General features: G+C 47.9%; 8 protein-coding genes across 8 annotated transcripts; 6 read left to right on the top strand and 2 right to left on the bottom strand.

Annotated features, from left to right (window-relative positions):
* Positions 1–119: 119 nt before the first annotated feature.
* Positions 120–2,903, bottom strand: RhiXN_05058 (uncharacterized protein; the record flags this gene model as incomplete). The annotated part of the gene is made up of 3 exons (XM_043324874.1): positions 120–2,588; positions 2,639–2,716; positions 2,769–2,903. 3 exons carry the CDS (start codon positions 2,901–2,903, stop codon positions 120–122), a joined length of 2,682 nt encoding a protein of 893 aa, XP_043177293.1.
* Positions 2,904–3,171: 268 nt separating this feature from the next.
* RhiXN_05057 (terpene synthase) lies at positions 3,172–5,840 on the top strand (the record flags this gene model as incomplete). Its single annotated transcript, XM_043324873.1, has 10 exons — positions 3,172–3,345; positions 3,399–3,643; positions 3,693–3,814; positions 3,867–3,963; positions 4,013–4,780; positions 4,837–4,985; positions 5,039–5,144; positions 5,200–5,422; positions 5,504–5,650; positions 5,700–5,840. 10 exons carry the CDS (start codon positions 3,172–3,174, stop codon positions 5,838–5,840), a joined length of 2,172 nt encoding a protein of 723 aa, XP_043177292.1.
* Positions 5,841–6,105: 265 nt separating this feature from the next.
* RhiXN_05056 (mitochondrial import inner membrane translocase subunit TIM17) lies at positions 6,106–6,957 on the top strand (the record flags this gene model as incomplete). The annotated part of the gene is made up of 4 exons (XM_043324872.1): positions 6,106–6,418; positions 6,508–6,651; positions 6,704–6,814; positions 6,872–6,957. 4 exons carry the CDS (start codon positions 6,106–6,108, stop codon positions 6,955–6,957), a joined length of 654 nt encoding a protein of 217 aa, XP_043177291.1.
* Positions 6,958–7,792: 835 nt separating this feature from the next.
* On the top strand, positions 7,793–8,973 carry RhiXN_05055 (velvet factor; the record flags this gene model as incomplete). Its single annotated transcript, XM_043324871.1, has 5 exons — positions 7,793–8,172; positions 8,225–8,362; positions 8,416–8,673; positions 8,728–8,831; positions 8,888–8,973. 5 exons carry the CDS (start codon positions 7,793–7,795, stop codon positions 8,971–8,973), a joined length of 966 nt encoding a protein of 321 aa, XP_043177290.1.
* A 1,481-nt stretch (positions 8,974–10,454) lies between these two features.
* RhiXN_05054 (uncharacterized protein) lies at positions 10,455–10,991 on the bottom strand (the record flags this gene model as incomplete). Its single annotated transcript, XM_043324870.1, has 2 exons — positions 10,455–10,774; positions 10,841–10,991. The coding sequence occupies 2 exons, from the start codon at positions 10,989–10,991 to the stop codon at positions 10,455–10,457; spliced, it is 471 nt and encodes a 156-aa protein (XP_043177289.1).
* Positions 10,992–11,627: 636 nt separating this feature from the next.
* On the top strand, positions 11,628–12,341 carry RhiXN_05053 (HD domain-containing protein; the record flags this gene model as incomplete). Its single annotated transcript, XM_043324869.1, has 6 exons — positions 11,628–11,677; positions 11,738–11,780; positions 11,892–11,966; positions 12,017–12,059; positions 12,111–12,140; positions 12,193–12,341. 6 exons carry the CDS (start codon positions 11,628–11,630, stop codon positions 12,339–12,341), a joined length of 390 nt encoding a protein of 129 aa, XP_043177288.1.
* Positions 12,342–13,164: 823 nt separating this feature from the next.
* RhiXN_05052 (uncharacterized protein) lies at positions 13,165–15,278 on the top strand (the record flags this gene model as incomplete). The annotated part of the gene is made up of 5 exons (XM_043324868.1): positions 13,165–13,187; positions 13,246–13,331; positions 13,380–13,511; positions 13,561–13,714; positions 13,769–15,278. 5 exons carry the CDS (start codon positions 13,165–13,167, stop codon positions 15,276–15,278), a joined length of 1,905 nt encoding a protein of 634 aa, XP_043177287.1.
* Positions 15,279–15,519: 241 nt separating this feature from the next.
* RhiXN_05051 (Transcription-silencing protein, cryptic loci regulator Clr2) lies at positions 15,520–17,772 on the top strand (the record flags this gene model as incomplete). Its single annotated transcript, XM_043324867.1, has 4 exons — positions 15,520–15,568; positions 15,624–15,830; positions 15,884–15,985; positions 16,043–17,772. The coding sequence occupies 4 exons, from the start codon at positions 15,520–15,522 to the stop codon at positions 17,770–17,772; spliced, it is 2,088 nt and encodes a 695-aa protein (XP_043177286.1).
* Positions 17,773–17,849: the final 77 nt, after the last annotated feature.

Raw genomic sequence — 17,849 nt, 5'->3', positions numbered from 1 at the left:
TTTAGGAAACCTTTCGTGTTACTACTTCGTACATTAACATCCTACACTATTCTACACCTTCCCTAGATACTATAAGCAAACAAGCTGGAAATAGAATGGGGTTTATAACTGCCAGTGATTTATTTCGTAGTAGCAGTGGATGTAGTGTTCTGTGTCATGCTCTCGTGCGTCGGGTTGTAATATCTGAGTCTCTCAGCCTCACCGCTTGTCATCGGTACTTTTAATGCACCTAGAACACTGATCAGCATCGCAATAGGCGTGACACCATCCTGAGAGTTCCGCATAGGGTGTTCGAGTATGTTGGGATTACCCAAACGGGTATGGTCCCCACTTTCTCCACGCAAATTAGTGGCTCCTTCCCTCGCATGTACTCCTAGCCCTCCATCACTCGGGGAATGGTCTGTAGAGCGTGGCAGAGAACGTGGCTGGTTTCCCCTCCCTTCTCGTATAGTTCTCCGGACATTTGCCTCTGCTGACAGAAGTTGGGCGCCCTGTAGATGCCTGGTGACGGTTTTTTCATTGGACCTGGCTTCTGTTCGCAAATGGGCAGATGTAGTCTTCTCAGCCTTTTCAATGAGAGCGCTAATAACGTAAGGTCGTGCAAAAACGTTGCGCCCTAGGTCCGACCATGACTGTTTTTCTCGGAGCCAACCAAGATCAAATAATTCAGGATTTGGGTTTACAATAGCCCGAGGAATTGCTTGAGAGACCGCTTTTATGTGTTGCGCTCCTTCCATGGGTCCAAAATTGATACCGAGGAGATGAGCCAAAGTTCTAAACGCTCGTCCAATGCCACCCGACCCATACCATTCGGTACGCCATTTCACAAACGCTGACATGGCTCGTTTCCACACTCGTGAGAATGTGCGTTTATCGTCGCGTGGAGGCAACGTGTATGCGAGCTCCAGAACATCGTTTACGTAGCTCGAATCGCCAGTGCGCAGCGCATGTCCCGCAAGGCGGACGTACACGCTTTCAACGCGCATTTCGAGCTCCTGCAGGACCTCGGCAAGAACCACCTCTGGGGGGCGCTGATAACCATCTCCAGTGCTATGGATGAATAGCGATGGTGCATCTTCGGGGTTCACGGCGGCACAAAGCCTGCGGAAAGCACCGGACAAGGATGCGAGGGAATGAAAGTGTAGTATGGCAGCAACTGAGTCACCCTCGACTAGGCGATCGCGGACAAGGAGTGAAATTCTCTGAGCTTCATTTAGAGTCCTAGATATGGGCCACTGTCCTGGAGCGGGACCAACGGGTAAATCGAGGGCAGGGTCCAGCTCAGAACCGATCTCGCCGAATGAGTTTTCGTGATGAGGCCGAAGGGATGATGTCCGTGCAAGTCGATCAAAAGTACGCTGGTAATTCCAAGCTTGGTTGGTACTAAGCAGTTCGTTGACTCGACTCGAAAGTACCTTTAATTTGGATTTAGAGCCAGTGGTCCGAACGATAGAATCAGCAATATCTTCACGCAATGAGAGCATAACATCGGCCCAAGCCATTAAAAGCATCATCCGCCCCTCGTCACCGGGTCGCTGAGAGCTATTTGAATCCATAGCTTGTCCGAGAATGCTGTTGATTATTCTTCCTACGGTGGACCATGTAGCCTCGTCGAGGACCAAGTTTTCAAGTCTGAATGCGGGAGCAGAGCCTCGAGGAGCTGGAATGCCGAGAGCTTCGTGAACCTCCTCCTGGCCTCCTGAGACATCAAAATCAGCCTCTACCCCTTGGGTTTCAAGCTTCAATATGGCCCCAAGTCCTCGAAAGATGTCTGCCAACAATCTCGAGTCGGGCACCAGGTTTTCTAAAGCCATATGATTAAGAATGCGTCGGAGCTGCTCGAGTATAGAGCCAATAGGTGGGGGGTTATTCGGCTGTTGATTAACTTGAGCTTTTAACCCATCGGGCAGCGGATGCGAGCGGGGGATAGAATAACGTCGGTGATCATTCGGAGAAGGAAAAAATCGCTTGAAGAGTGATTGAATTGCTCGCTTGAACATGATCCGGCTCATGTACACTTGGGCCTTGTAGGACGTAGAATATAATGAGAGAACCGATTGAAAATCATCCAATTGATAGTAGGCATCCATCAGCTTTTCGTAGACGATGATCAGACTACGAGCCAAGGGGCTATCTCGGGCTGGTTGAGTGGAATGGGTACGTGCAAGCTCCCGCGCGATGAAAGGGATCAAACGATATGCTTTAAATTCCAATGATGCGTCCACTAGGATCCCGAGCGCTCGAGGAGAGAAGAATAATGTGCCAAACTCCTGTCTTGCTTTCTTCCTCCCTTGGAAGATTCGATCCAACAGTATAACAGCGCGTTGATAAAGGCCCTTGCGGAGGAGCTCGACAGTAGCGACCACGAGTGGATGATCCGGTAAAAGGCTTATAATAGGATGTGTAGGTTTCTCTGGACAATATTGTACCACAAGGTTAGCTACCATCCGCGTCCATTGAAGCCTGGGTGTATGAGAGTCATATAGTGAGCGATAATAAGACTCGGAAATATCTCTGAATGATTCTGGTGCGAAGGAGCTCGTGGGTATAGGTATCACGCTTGGAGATGAGCCATAGGGTGGTTTGATCTACAAAACATAAGAATGCGTGATAATCAAAGGGTTCTGCTGATACTAACCTTGGTGATAACATGCTCTGTACGGGCGCCCTTGACAGTGTCTGGGTACTTATCGACAAGTTTTGGAGGAGTTTCTAACTATATGAACGCATGTCAATTTTACTACATTTTTAAACATCGATACACATACCGGTTTCGTTTGCTTGTCGTTAACATGTCTGGGCTTTTTATGCGAGCGGGACGCAAAAAGCCTCTCCGAATGCGGATATAAGCGTATGATGTTACATAGGACTCTATGCTGGGGGCGAGAGGTAGAGTATAGCATCAAGCTAGTCCTCACATTCCCGCTGTAGGCAATTTGTGAGTGTGAAAATGCTTAGATCGATGATTGGTAACATGTTACGCATTGGTGCTTGGTCATATTTGAACGTGTACATTTCACATGACCGCGTATCGCGTGTCGCGTTGTGTCCCCCAAGTGGGCCCATGATTGTGGAAGTCGCCAGCTCGAATTAAAAAGAGGCCAACAAACTGAAGCTGCACTTGGATACCTGAAAATCCTACTTTTTTACTGCCTGCACTTGACTGTTACTATGTTCGGAGAACTAAACGTTCCGCTTGATCCTAAGCAGCCATTCACAGACTACACGCGCTGGAGACTTCGTTGCTCTGAAGGCGGCCGACAAATCTGGCACTATCTTCAGGACTCTGAGCTGTCGAATTGGCCTCAAACTGTTGGCGACAAATACTGGTTAGGCCTTCCAACCGTATGTAAAGCACCAAGATTCGCTTTTCAGGTTGAAATTAACTTCATTAACAGGAACTTCCTGAGCTCCCACCTGCGACCGATGCAAGGTCAGCAGCCCGTAGAGGATTTGAATTCTACAAACATCTTCAGGATGCAGATGGCCATTGGCCAGGTGAATATGGTGGCCCCATGTTTTTGCTACCTGGTCTAGTCATCGGGACATATGTTGCTGGGATGGGTTTTGAAGAGGCCGAACGCCTAGAAATGATTCGTTATCTTATGAACCGTGCTTCTCCAGTGGATGGTGGATGGGGTCTGTAAGTAACTTGATCTCGACCGGGCGGCCCATTGTTGATGAAATCGCAGACACATTGAAGGCCACTCGACCGTTTTTGGGACGGCACTAAATTACGTTGCGGCACGCCTTTTAGGCTGTAGTGCTGACCATCCTGTTTTGGTGCGTGCACGAGAGACACTGCATAAATTTGGTAAGTGAGTTTGAAAACTCAGTCTTTCATCCTCGGTTCCAACACTAGACAGGTGGAGCGATCGGAGCCCCTCATTGGGGTAAAACTTGGTTATCTATCTTGAACGTTTATGAATGGGAAGGGCTAAATCCTATCCCTCCTGAACTTTGGTAAGTTTTAACCATGCGAGGAACATTATATTCTAACCGCTATTGCAAGGCTCCTGCCGGAGTGGCTACCTGTCCATCCCCATCGCTGGTGGATACACACTCGTAATGTCTATATCCCTATGAGTTACCTGTACGCTATCCGGTTCAAGGCGCCCGAGGATGACCTGATTCTATCACTTCGAGAAGAGCTATACGTGGAACCATATGATCAAATTGACTGGGTTAATCAACGAAACAACATTAACCCAGTCGATATATACTCACCTCATACCCGCCTTCTGGATATGCTCAACGTTGTATTAGGGTCTTACGAATCGTGTGCTATTCCTCCTATCCGACGCAAAGCCTTGGACTATTGCTACAACCTGATTGTGATGGAGGATGAAAATACCGCTCATTCCACTCTTGCGCCAGTGAACAAAATGCTAAACTTGGTTGTCCGGGCCCACGTTGAAGGACCCGATTCTCTAACTTACAAGCTCCACGAGGGAACTCGAAGAGACTTCATGTGGTTAGGGGCTGAGGGAATGATGATGAACGGTACCAATGGTTCGCAACTCTGGGATTTGAGCTTTATCTCTCAAGCCCTTGTTGAATCTGGATTTGGGGAGGAAGAAGCCGTCCGTCCTCATCTCATCAAAGCTCTGGAGTGGCTCGATGAATGTCAAATTCGGGACAACCCGAAGTTCTACAAAGAGGCGTATCGACATACTTCCAAGGGTGCATGGCCATTTAGCAACAGAATGCAAAGCTATACAGTCAGTGATTGCACCGCTGAAGGACTCAAAGCGGTCTTGTATTTACAGGAACAGATGTCGTAAGTAGAATATCTTTTTTGAGACTAGTCTAGGTTGATCAGTTGCCGACACTTAGATACACGCCAAAATTACTCTCCAAACGGCGACTTTGTGATGCCGTCGACTGTATGCTAACCATGCAAAATCCCGACGGCGGTTTTGCTTCGTATGAACTTGTTCGAGGCCCTAAATGGCTAGAATTCATCAATCCAGCAGAAGTTTTTGGTAAGACACCAGTTATCTTGGAGTTGACAGCTCTGATCACGCCCACGATGCAGGTGACATTATGATTGAGTTCACGTATCCGGAGTGCACCACTTCTGTAATTACTGGGCTTGCGCATTTCAAGCGCGTGTTCCCAGATTATCGTCGGGATGAAATCGAGTGATTTCCTTCAATAATACATTCAATCATTTTGTAACTGATCGATCTGCCGTAGGACCGTAACCCGCAAGGCCATCAAGTACTTGCATAATGCGCAAAAACCCGAGGGTGGATGGTTCGGCTCGTGGGGAATTTGCTTTACATACGCCACTATGTTTGCTCTTGAAAGCCTGTCACTCGTCAACGAGACGTATGGCAACAGTAGCCATGCTAAGCGTGCTTGCGAATTTCTCCTGTCCAAGCAAAAATCGGACGGAGGCTGGGGAGAAAGTTACCAAGTGAGTGGTCTCTTGCCTTCGTTGTGTCTCTCGATTTGATGGTTATTGCTTGTGCTGTATTTTATTAACATATACTTTCAGTCATGTGTCCAAGGCGTCTACGTGCAACACGAAATGTCACAGGTTGTTCAGACGTCGTGGGCAACCTTGGCTTTGATGTATGCCAAATACCCCCATCGAGAGCCCATAGAAAGAGCGGTCAAGTTGGTTATGAGCCGCCAACTCCCAGTACGTACGCCTCTTTGGTACTGTAAACTTTCCAACTTATGTTTTCTAGGACGGATCCTGGGCTCAGGAAGCAATCGAAGGGATTTTCAACAAAAACTGTGCTATATCCTATCCTAACTTTAAGTTCTCGTTTACTATATGGATGCTCGGCAAAGCCCACGAGTACTTGGAAAACCTTTCGCATGCATAATGACCGCAGTCGCTCGGAGGGAGCCGTCATATCATACTTCTCATGCTCCTTAATTTTAAACATACAGAGGAACGGGAATGTAACTTTGTTTAATATGTATACTTTCTTATCCAAAACCTATGCAGCAACGCACACATTGGCAACTAGACATATCAAATCGCTACCTCAGACGCCGATCATCTGACTAAGCCACTTTTTCTCAAGCCTCCGATTTTCTCCACCCCAACGATCAGCAACTAACCGCAAAAGCCTTAGTAAATTGGCTATGTCATTCAACAGCTCTTCAGAAAACAACTCTGGTGTTGCGCGAGAGGATGCTGCGGCATATCTTCGCAATGCATCTTTCTCTCGTGGTGATGGCTCGGCCCCCAGTGCGGCAGTCACCGCAGCAGATCTATTGAACGCAACGTCATTTGACCCATCGAGACTTCACCCTATGGCGGGAATTAGTGACAAACTAGACTATCTTGCATTGGATGACGAAAAAACTAACGCCCTGCCCGGTGCTGGAACCGCACTACCCAGCAGAGGTTGGAGCGATGATTTATGCTATGGAACTGGGACAACATACCTCTCAGGTGAGAAATATGCTTGGTGCGCGATAATCGCATTTGGGGGACGTAGGAAGTATCTATCGGAGGTACTAACGGCGTTATTTTGATGAAAGGTCTTGCATTGGGCGGACTTTATGGAGTTCGAGAGGGCTATTCACGTCCCCTTTCAGTCTCTAGCACTCGTTTGCGCGTGAACAGTATATTAAATTCTGTTACTCGCCGAGGCTCATACTTTGGTAACTCGGCTGGTGTGATTGGTAAGAGCGAATCATGTCGTGTGGCGGAACTGGTATTCTAACCTACTTAAAGCCCTGATGTACAATGTATTGAATTCAAGTATCGATGCGTGGCGGGGTAAGCACGACGTATGGGGTAGTATGGCCGCTGGTGGTATCAGTGGCGCCATCTACAAGTCAACAGGTACGCTGATAAGCTTTGTATCTTCATACCACTTGCATTGATGTTGTACCAATCAAGCGGGAGTTCGTCCGGCTCTTGCTGCAGCAGGGATAATGACTGGACTAGCTGGAACTTGGAGTTGGATAAAACGTACCATTATTTAAACATAGTTGTATTTGTTCTTTGGCTGTCAGCATACACTGTACACTGTATTTTGATTTATAGTAGACGACCATCACTCGTACTTGCTCGTTTCTTGAAAAATCAGCTTATCATATTCGGCACAGAAACTTTTCTTAGTTGGACATGCGAGTGATCCGCCACGCTTATTATAAAGCAAGGCACGATTCCACACTCGAACGTAAGCGCGCACGGATGTTTACCCCTCACGTCGTGGCGGTGCTCAAATCCTCCTGGTCGTACAATAAGGTTTGCTTCAGTTCTTAGAGTTGCCGAGCCTTCGGTAGAGGCGGAGTTGACTAACAGCACACTGCGCATCTCGTCCAGCAGTCTGGGGCAACTCTGTACTGGCTCGTAGGAAGCTTCTCATGGTGACCAGGGGTCATGTGAGTGACGAATCTACTGATCAGGGAACCTACCATTCTCAAAGAGCTATCCATACGACTGGCACCTCGGTTGTGAGACATGTGCTAGGGTTCCCCCTGTATTTCGACCTTATCGTCTTCATTTCTTGCTCAAACCGTTTGGATTTACGTCTTGACGGTCACTACTCCTCAGCACCCTTGTCGCAGTCTCCGAAGTAATCGCACTAATTCAAGACTCGTACATTGCTTCTCACTAAGTACTAATTCTATTTATTACCTTGCATTGTTGTACTGGACCACTTAGCACGATCAAACGCCTTACTTTGCAGTACACTAGGAGAGCCGGGCACTTCCGTTGCAGTAGTGTGCCTCATATATAAATGTACGGCTAAGCTTTCCTTTGGCTAACACTAACAGCTCTCTGCCTCGGATTTAACAGCAGCTGATAGTTATAATGTTGTGGTTTACAACCAATACCGTTCAGAGTTCAACCACGTCTACCGGCTCCCTCCGAAAACGAGGGTCTCGTAAACGGTGTTATATCTCGGCCTGTCAACTAAAGCGTACCAATCCGTTCTCGCCTCGATCACAATTTATTTCTTTATTTTATGACCTTCCACCAACAGACTCTTCCCCTTCGCCATCTCCTTCGCCATCGCCATCTCCGCCTCCCACATCTGCGCCAACGCGGAGTGCGCAGGGAGGGGCGCCTCACCCTTTTCCATCACAGTCCCACTCAAGTGGGTCGGGGTCCTCGTCCCCAAACCTACCATCACATACGATTGCGGTAGATGATGGAGGGGAAGGTATAGTTGCATCCGACGACGGAGACAGGTGAGCCTTGAAAGCTGCGGTTTTCAATCGTTCTTAGACTAAAGTTCCCAAGGATATACTACCTGGATGTTGTTCAATCTCCGGAGCGAACCGCAGAATTTGGCAATGCTGTTCTATCCAGACTACCACTGTCTCCTCCGCTCATCGTTCAATTGGTTGTACGTGACCGCAGCGGAGATGTAGTCCAGATGTAAGCATTCTACAATCGCATTGCGTACCCATGGCTGAAACAATGGTCAATAGCCATGGAGAATTGCCATTCCTTGTTGCTCATATAGCGCTCCTTCGTGAAAATGGAGCACAAGTTGTCGAGACCCCCCCTAGCAGCGATCAGGTTGTGATCTCGCCATCTCAGAGGTCACTTTATGGATCACTTGTATCATCCCCTCATCTCCTGCAAAACCAACAAGGACATCCCGGCATTTATTTCATCTTTCCGGATGTGAATGTGAGGAATAGTGGCAGATATCGACTCAAGGTTTCCTTGTTGAAGATTGCTAGGTAGGTGGTAATTTCTAAAGTTGGCATACACCGACGCTAATACTGGTCAATCAGACCCGATAGCAACCATGTGATCAACGAGGGAAACGGGATCACCCTGGTCTCGACAAGAACTCGAGTTTTCGAGGTAGTTCCTCAGGCCGAATACGTTGCCCCTGGTAAGTTATTCCAAGTGCAGTAATGAAGGGTACATTTCTAACTCCGCGTTACGTAGCTCCAACCAGTTTGACTCAATGCTTTCACCGTCAAGGCGCCAGGATGTACACACCTCCCTCTAGTGCACCATCTGGCCGACGCTAACTTCCTTTTTTTTTAATATTCAAACAGGTCCCAACCGTTTTCAGGCTCTCGTTCATGAAATTTCATGTAGCGCCATCCCTTGATGTTTCCCAGTCACTTGCCTGTGATGTTATGTGGGCGCCGAGAAGTGGAAAATACCTCACCGCATTCATTATTGGACTTCACTATAAAATTAATCTTAGTACGAGGTGACATTATCTGGGTATATGCGTTTGTGTACCAATTCCCTGTCTCTGTCAAATTAAACCAAAGATACAACAAGTGATAATGAACAAGGCAGTTTACTGTTTTCTTGACAACCGATTAAAATTACTGCCTTGAGGACCTATCAAGTGGGTTGAACGAATTCACGTATACCGTCCCGGTGTCTATGCGCGCTGGGTGTGATAGGGGTGTCCGATAAGATATAGTAGATCTACTATAAAATATCAAAACACATGATAATACCACGAAATACGACTATTAAAGGATGGGACAGCTGGCAGTACTAAAAATGTAGATGATCTCGCATTCACCCCCCAAGAGTGGCTAGACCACAACTTTGTGCCGCACGGTTTGTGTGAGGTGGCGTACTCAATCGAGGTACCGGTACTCCGGCTTGTAGGAGCAGGGCCGGGCGATCCTCGGCCATTCAACATTCCAGCTTATTGTTGCAAAATAGAATTATACTTATCATGGCTGTTTTACAGGAGGAGAGAGCTCGCTAATATATGTACTGATTGGGAGAAAAAGTAGACAACATATCAGAGGGATCGAAATATTACTATATATAGTTATTGGCCCGTCGCTTCAAATAATAATCTGAGCAGCTCCCCACAGATGAACAGAGTTCTGTGCGCTAGTTCACAAACGCTGTCAATATCAGCAGATATAATGGTGGTTTGTGTTCTACCGTTATAGGTTTCGTATCGTGGCAGTTGCAATGTACGGAGTGCGTGTCGTCGGCAAAGAGCAAAGTCGGAGCGCTGGCTCTATATTAGATTTACACCAATCCTGTAAAAAGGAGTACGGCCAATTCAAGGGTAAAACTAAACGTAAATTTATTAAACCTACCCAAGAACCATACAGCGCATGTATATCTGTCCCACTGGGTTTTACTGATAATAAAAGGAAAACATGCGCCTCAGCTGCTTGCACATGGGACTAATTAGAAATGCCGTTCGAGACCTCCGGAATGAGGGACAGGTGTGTGTGCTGCAAAATTATTACCATGCTATGACCCTGAATTGTAAACTTTTGGTACCTCGGCCCGTATCTCCTATTAACATGTTGCATTTTAGTGACATAGCGTAAGGAAGGACTTCGGAGGATGTACATGAGTGCAGTCCGGATCTGAAATGAGCACACGGGCTAAGTTTCATGGCGCTATCATAGTTTCAGACTCAATACCATCGTCGTAGATTATTTATTATATGCAACCAGTAAGCCTGCAGTCGATTGACAGGAAAGTAGCGGAAAGGAGACCCAAACAAGCAATCATATCACTTAGCGGCTATAACCTCCTCGATTTGCTGAGCAGTTTCGGTAAGAGTTAGTGGCGGCTCTATTCGGGGCGCTTGGTCGCCAGCGAGCTCCTCGAACCCTTGTTGTGCTGCTTGAGATATTTGCTCCCGCAATTCCCGCAACTCAGGCAGCTTGCCTCGGGCGATTCCGCCTTCAATATTCATGGTCCCGCCGAGTACTGAAGAGAGCGCTGATCCTTCCGTGGCTGCCGTGGAGAGATTGGCTAGTACCGACTGGGTTTCAGCTGCTACTGCGTGTGTTGCTTCAGTACGAACCGCTCCACTTAGGAGTCCGGCAACTTATTCATGGTAACAATGTTAGTAGGAGATAAACTTAGTATGTCGCAGTGGCAAACGCTACCTACCTGGGCGACTGGCGGCTGCTCTAACAGAGGCGGAAGGTGCGGATGCCGCCACAGAACGTGAGGCGGTGGAACGACCTGCTGACACAGCGGTTGAGGTGACAGAGGCGACGGTATTGCTGGAGGCTACGACCTCTTCTTTTAGCGCATTCATAATTACAGTGGCCATTAAATCGACCTAGATCTCAATAGATGAGAGATGGATACAAGCGTGGGGCAAATCACGGCCAATGACGCACTTTTGCTATGGAGCATTTGAAATAAGCTAATCGTGTCTCAAATTAGGTTACCGAAGACTGCTAAACGCCCAGACTATAGAATCACCACAACTGCGATTTTAACGATTCAATATCAGGTAAGTCTCAACCAAAGTACAAATTCGTCTATAAATTAGGAAGCTATATTACTCAGAAAAATGAACAATGAATCACAATCGTCGACCGGTCAGCCATGGGAGCGTGAGTTGCCCACAAAGTACACGCCGACGATGGATCCCGCTACCGACCGACTTGCTTTCTTTCATATAATAGAGAGGTTAAAGGTCCGCATTTATGAAATGATTCATTGGCGATTCTTATATGCGGACTCGCCGTTGTGCTTGTAGACACAAAAACGGACGGGATGGGTAAAGTCCAAGGTACACATACTAAGACACGATCAGTTGCATTTATTGCTGAAGAGAATTATTGAAGATACCAGGACCCGAAAGGCAAGGTTTATAAGAATGATTTATGTCGTTTCAGATGGAAGTACTGATTCCGTCCTCAGCATCGCAGACCATATGCACCGAATGTCAATTCTAGCCTTATGTACGAGCGATACTAGCCTTGACATTCCAAAGTATGTGGTTGTCCATAATTAGAGGGCACGACCAGCTGTAAGAGCTGATTGTAATAATAGGTGTGTCATGATGGCTGTTGTTCATGATCTCGCCGAAGCTGTTGTGGGTGATATTGCACCGTGGGAGGGCATATCAAAGGCCGAAAAGATTCAACGAGAACGGGCAAGTATCGAGTTACATAGGTATATGACATAAGAGGCTTACGAGCAACAGGAGGGGATGAGGAGTATGCTTTCCGATATGCTGCATGATGGCCCTGGGGCAATACGAATCAAGGAGCTGTGGGAGGTGAGATCAACTTTTTAAACTACATCAATCAAGTCGCTAAGACGAACTAGGAATACGAAACACAGACTACGCCCGAATCAAGATTCGTAAAAGGTATGTGTGGCCTATAAATTACAAAATAAACTCTGATATTGTGAATTGTAGATTTAGACCGTCTGGAAATGGCGCTTCAAGGTATGTATTTGGTTTATTCGGCAGAGCATCGGGTTGATCGATGAAAACTAAGCCTCCGAGTACGAAAGATGTTTTCCCGACGAACCCAAGAAACTTCAGGCCTTCTTTGATAGCAGCGTTCCCAACATCAAGCACCCAGAGGTTTCGCAATGGGGGCAGGATCTAGAAAACGAACGGGCTCAAGGTAGTAGAGCAGTTTGATGGTCATCTCCGTATAATGTCATTACCTGCTGTAGACTATTGCTCGGTTTATCAACCAAATTTCGCGTTTAAGCGTGCCTGCAGACAAGAGCGCCAACAACGCCCATAATGACAAATACATGTACATCCCTTGTCATATTTTTATTTGATACTGGACCAGGTAAATATTTGGGACATAGCGGAATTGCAAATAGACTCCATTGTCTTCTCAAGACCATGCATCGCTCAAGCCACCGACTTCCATCAAAGGATAGAATGGTACGACGAGTCGAAAGACATCCCCCATGGTCAATTCATTAAGACGCATGGTTGTCTCAATGTCTGGCTACCTTCTGGGTCGACCCACCTCCACCCTTCCGCCTGCCCCCCTTTCCCTCATCTCCTCCCCCTCCCTCCGCTGTGTAGGCTACAAGTTCCTTGAATTCCCTTCAAGTCTGGAAACTTGAAAAACGTTGATTCATCTCTTTCTAATATCTCAAGTTCAAGGCACGGCTGGCTCGCGTCTGAAAAGGGCTAGTTTTCAACACTCGTTACGAATTTATAATCTTTATCATGCTTCACGCCTTTGAATTAAGATTTGTTTCTTTGAGTGAGTGGCGTCCCTTTCTAGTTCGCAAGAATAGTCAATCATTGTGCTGGCGACCACAGTGCTTGTTTCCCTGTGCCAGGGAGTTTTATCGCTACTCAGTGTTGCAAATATAATCATCGCAAACCTCCCTGGATCATCTGGTAACCTACTGTCCTGAACTAGAACATATCAGCTGTATACTAAATCCACATAAAAGCCACGCTCCCTATACTTATAGTTGCAACTAATGCTCCAATGAGCATAGTAATTGCGGTGATGTAAGTAGCGCATTCATTCATGTAGAGAGCCTGCCTCACCTTTCTATGCTGCCTACAGTATGGTGCTGGATTATTTGATGCGGTCTCCGCTGAACGTATCAAACGAGGCGATACTATATGGCGCAGCTGGTTTGATCGATCTCAGTGAGCCAAATTCCTTCTCGGGATAGCACATATGACTGAAGCTCGTAGTCTCTGCTGTTGCTACCTTGTTCTTTACCATGGACAATTCAATCTGCAAGGTTAGACCCAGGTTTGATTTCTGGAATACTTGTGGTGCACATTTTGCCGTTGTCATTCTGTTATGGACCTCGACTTTTCTGCGTATGTACCGATAATAGGGTTCTAGGCTGGTTTCTTACATATGCTTTAGTCGTTTCGTACGCGATTTGTCTGGCTTTTATAGCGAAGCGATACAGCCAGCTTCATCCTTTGGACAAGGAGTCTGTTTGGAACAAGAAAGTCAAACAAGTTTCTTGGAGTCGGACGAGCTATTCCCCTCAAAATCTACCCGGGAGACGACTCCAGTGAGTATTATGAACTTGCAGCTTTCTTATAGCTCTTCTCATTCTCCTTGCCAGGAAAAGGGGCCCGCTTGATATCGAGTCTTTACGCAGGGTAGTCGCAGATAAGGACAGCCGGACGCTCTCACGTCAAATGGGCTATTCTTATTCATCGCCACTACCAGCCACCCCATCTCGGCCTATTGGCCGCCCTCCTGGGTTGGATTCTCCCGTTGGGTTTGCAGAACGCATGGGTTATTTCCGCCGAGAAGCTCAAGGAGAATACGTCCCCTCAACCCCAACGCTCCGCCAAGAGCCTTCACTGGGGCACCCACACCGCGTCCCCGCACAAGAAGTCGAACGTGGCGCTGTTTTTCGTATGCAGACGCCTGGTGTGAATGGGATTCGCCGACCATCATTCCCGGACTTGCCAAATCCTTTCCCTTTGCCGCATGCGTCCCATGGCTCTACGCAACCTATCCAAATAACTGTAGAACCAGCGCCTCGTTCATGGACGCCGTCCCACTCTTCGGCAAATTCTAATGGGAGTAGTCCAGGTTTTGCGGGGCTTGGTGCTGGGCCGGAACCTGAGAAGGGCATACTTCGCATCTCTCCCCCAGCTCCTCTTGGATCACCTCGCAGCCGAGGCACGAGCTCGCCAAGGACTGAGCTCATCCAAGGAGCAAGGAACAGCGTGTTTATCCATGGCCAGCAAAGGCCGTCCCGTGTATCTGCACCATTCGTACCTGTCAACACACCTCCACTTTCACTTCCAAGACATTCACTTCAACCCATACGACCACTAAATTTGCCCAGTTCGCCTCGATCTAATCAGCCCACCGACACACAACACTTACCTAGCTACCCGCGCAAGTATTCTCTACCCCACTCACCCCTGGCAACGGCAGTACCCAAAATTCCAGCACCGGCAGCATATAGGTCGACCTCCTTGTCTTCGTCCCAGATTCCATCCAATGCTGGACATCCTTACACGTCAACGACACCAGTACGCCCGTTGATTATCAAACCCACACTCACTATGCTACCGCCTGTTGCACTATCCCCTTCTACCAAGCAAAGGGTATCCAATCCCGCATACCCCCTACCTCTTCCACCACTGTCTACTTACCCGATTAAGTCTGTCGCGGGGTCTGTACGCCCTTCGACCCAGGAGCTCCTCAAGGGGGATTCGTCGTCTTTCGCTGATGGGTCCGTGCAAAGGGACATGCATGGGATGAAAGAGCGCCCTCTATCCGCTGTATCAACGGTGTCTTATTATAGTACATCAAGTGCATCTCATGGTCCTCAGCCAGTTCGTGAATATCTCCTTTCACTTGCTTCCCCCAGTGGCACCCAGATGGGAGATTCAGCCACTGATGAATCTCTTCAACGATCCGACTCAGCACTTTCCCGACGCTCTTCGAAGTCGAAAAAAGCACCGACGGTCACACGTTCATCGTCACGTCACGGTCCAGCACCACAAAATTTATGGGGAGGAACTGGGAATGGCCCCACACGACACAGCCTTGCATCTCAGTTTCAGCGGCCTCAAGTTCGGCGAGTTCTGGACAGCGGAGGCCAACGATAATATAACAAGAGATTAAATCCCTATATTAATAACACCATTAGCAATGTAGCATACAATTATTTTAGCATCAATTATCGAGATATGTGAAAGCCTATAGTGAGGTGTTGCATCACCGTAATTCTTGTTTCCAACCACACATTTAGATAAATATCACCAAACTTACGTTCAAGAGCCCTGAGGCAATGCTTGTCAGAACCTGTACACCACACCCGTCTTATCTTGAGCACCAATCAGTACTAATATGGTGGCTGGTGCTGGAATATTTACGGACACGGGGCAGATAGGCCCTAGTGAGTACCTGTCGTGAATTACTTACTGGTATAGAAGTTTATCCGAATTTAACAGAGGAATCTAATGCGCAAATGCTTGAATGGCCAAGGTCGGATGGAGACGCCTCTGATCCTCGTCGGCCTACTGGCGTGAGCTTCACAAAAAACGAGGACAGCGAAAGAAATGTAAATTATTATCGTTTAGTTCGAGATACGGAAGAGGCATCGGTTTCCTGGAGAAGGGACATAGGGACATATGTAGCTGATGCAATGGGTCTTCCTGGTAAGCTTCGTCTTTCGCAATATAAATGATCATAACCCACATCGTTCGATCAGCTGGGAGGATTTATTGGATGAAAGGGTGGCCTGCAGGCTATGCGTTATATGATCATCAAAAGGGGCAACTTCCTAACCCTAGACATGATCTCTATCTTTGTGGTGCGCCCGCAAGGTCTCCACCAAGTGCTCTCCTAAATCACTGATAGCTGCTTCCAGGCTCTGCCACCACAGCTCGCTTTCGTTCGAAAAATGAATTCAAGCCACACGCAAAGTGGCTTGTGACTGATCCCACTTTAAATCCCCAGAATTGTGGTTGCAAGTATTGCACAAAGACTAAGTCGCAAGTCGAGGTCAACCAGGTCCAAAAGCTTAGTGGGCTCCAGCGTGCACCAGAACATCACCAACGTGTGACAAAATCCGCGCCTAGCGAGGCCATGACCCATGCGCAACGAAAGATCATTCGGGAGCAAAACAAAGCTAACCAACAGAAGCCCAAGGCCACTCCAGCTCTCGAGCAGGTATTAACAGCACTCCCAGAACGCGTTAGAGATCTGAACTCGGGTCGTATTTTCCGTGCCTACGAGCTTGTCTGGGTCGCTCTAATGGAGCCTGTGCCTGTCGCGGACGATGGAACCGAAATCGATTTTTGGCCTGCTATTGTTCTATCATACTCCACAAAGAACGAGCCAACCCCGCATAAACCCGGAGAAATAGACTACGATATTGTTTCTCGGTTTATGTTCAACATTCGTTTGTTGGGCGTGAACCACCAGGTTACAGTTCCGGAGAATCGCCTACTTCCTCAGCTGGGGTATACCCCCAGCCAATCACTCCTCGCCATCGTCAAAGAGTGTCCGCCCAACCGACCAATCAGTCCAGGCTTGTCCGAATACACTCATTTCAATCCTCTTCCCGAATACGACAGAGTTCTAGAAATTCGTCCTGGGGCGTATACTCGTGACGATGCACTACCGGCATTCACACTAGCTCTTCACATAATGGGTTGCTTGGTCCCAGTCTGGAGTGCAACTAACGCTTACTCAAACGACGATGAGCTATTCCAAGGGCTGTGGTGGGGTGCCGAACGAATTTGGCTGGAAGATGTTGTGCGCTTGCGACCTTCACGCGACGAACTTGACCCAGACAATGCCATGGGCCTTTTACCACCTTCTTCTGAGGATGCCTTAGACCGTGCTCTATTCCTTCGTTTGGCACATATTGCGACGGATCAGGAGGATCCGACGGGCACGAACATATCCGTTGGGGGTGACTTGTATGAGCTTGCGCGGAAAGAAACCCAGCCGGATTCTGCCCACAAGTCACCACAAGCCCCGTCTAGAGCATCCATTTTCGGCCCTCCGACCGGCCTACTTGTCCCTCCATCATCTGTTCCTGTCGCAACATCCTCCGAGCATCCCGACTCCGAGCTCGCCCCGACGGCCGGCCCAAGTTTGGCCAGGACACCTCAAGGGATGCCCCCTGCTCCTCCGGGATTCGTGTTTCGTAAACTACTGGGCACCGGAAACGAAATGGTGCTCGACATTGGTGCCGTTGCTGGACGATACTACTCTCAAATCCTTCCAACAGAGACTTTGGACCGTGTAAGACGAACATTGAATGGAGAGAGTGTCAAAGCTGGTCACACAGTAAAGGGAACGGTTGAAGGGTATGCCAGAGAGAGGATTCGACGATCGCGCGTAGACACACACGCATTTGAAAGCTCCAAGGATACATTAGTGCAGATTCTTACGTTGATGGGGTTGCATTTGGGGCAAGGGAATGCGATGCAGCCTGAACAATGGGCGAAAGGCCGACTGAACACTATCAAGGGTGCGGAGGCGAATGGTAGGTCGAACCTGTTTGAGCAGTGGACAACAGGGCCGATGGGAGCAGTGATGTTGAGATGTTGGATCCGTAAATGGTGTCACGATTTGCTTTCTAGTTAGGTATAATTCTGAATACAATAACAACACAGGTGTTCTTGACTTGACCTTGTGTCACCAATATGTGATATATGCATGAA

The sequence above is a fragment of the Rhizoctonia solani genome, chromosome 2 (genome assembly GCF_016906535.1).
Source record: "Rhizoctonia solani chromosome 2, complete sequence".
Lineage (NCBI taxonomy): Eukaryota > Fungi > Basidiomycota > Agaricomycetes > Cantharellales > Ceratobasidiaceae > Rhizoctonia > Rhizoctonia solani.
The sequence above is the reverse complement of the archived record's forward strand: the minus strand, read 5'-3'. Positions and strand labels throughout refer to the sequence as shown.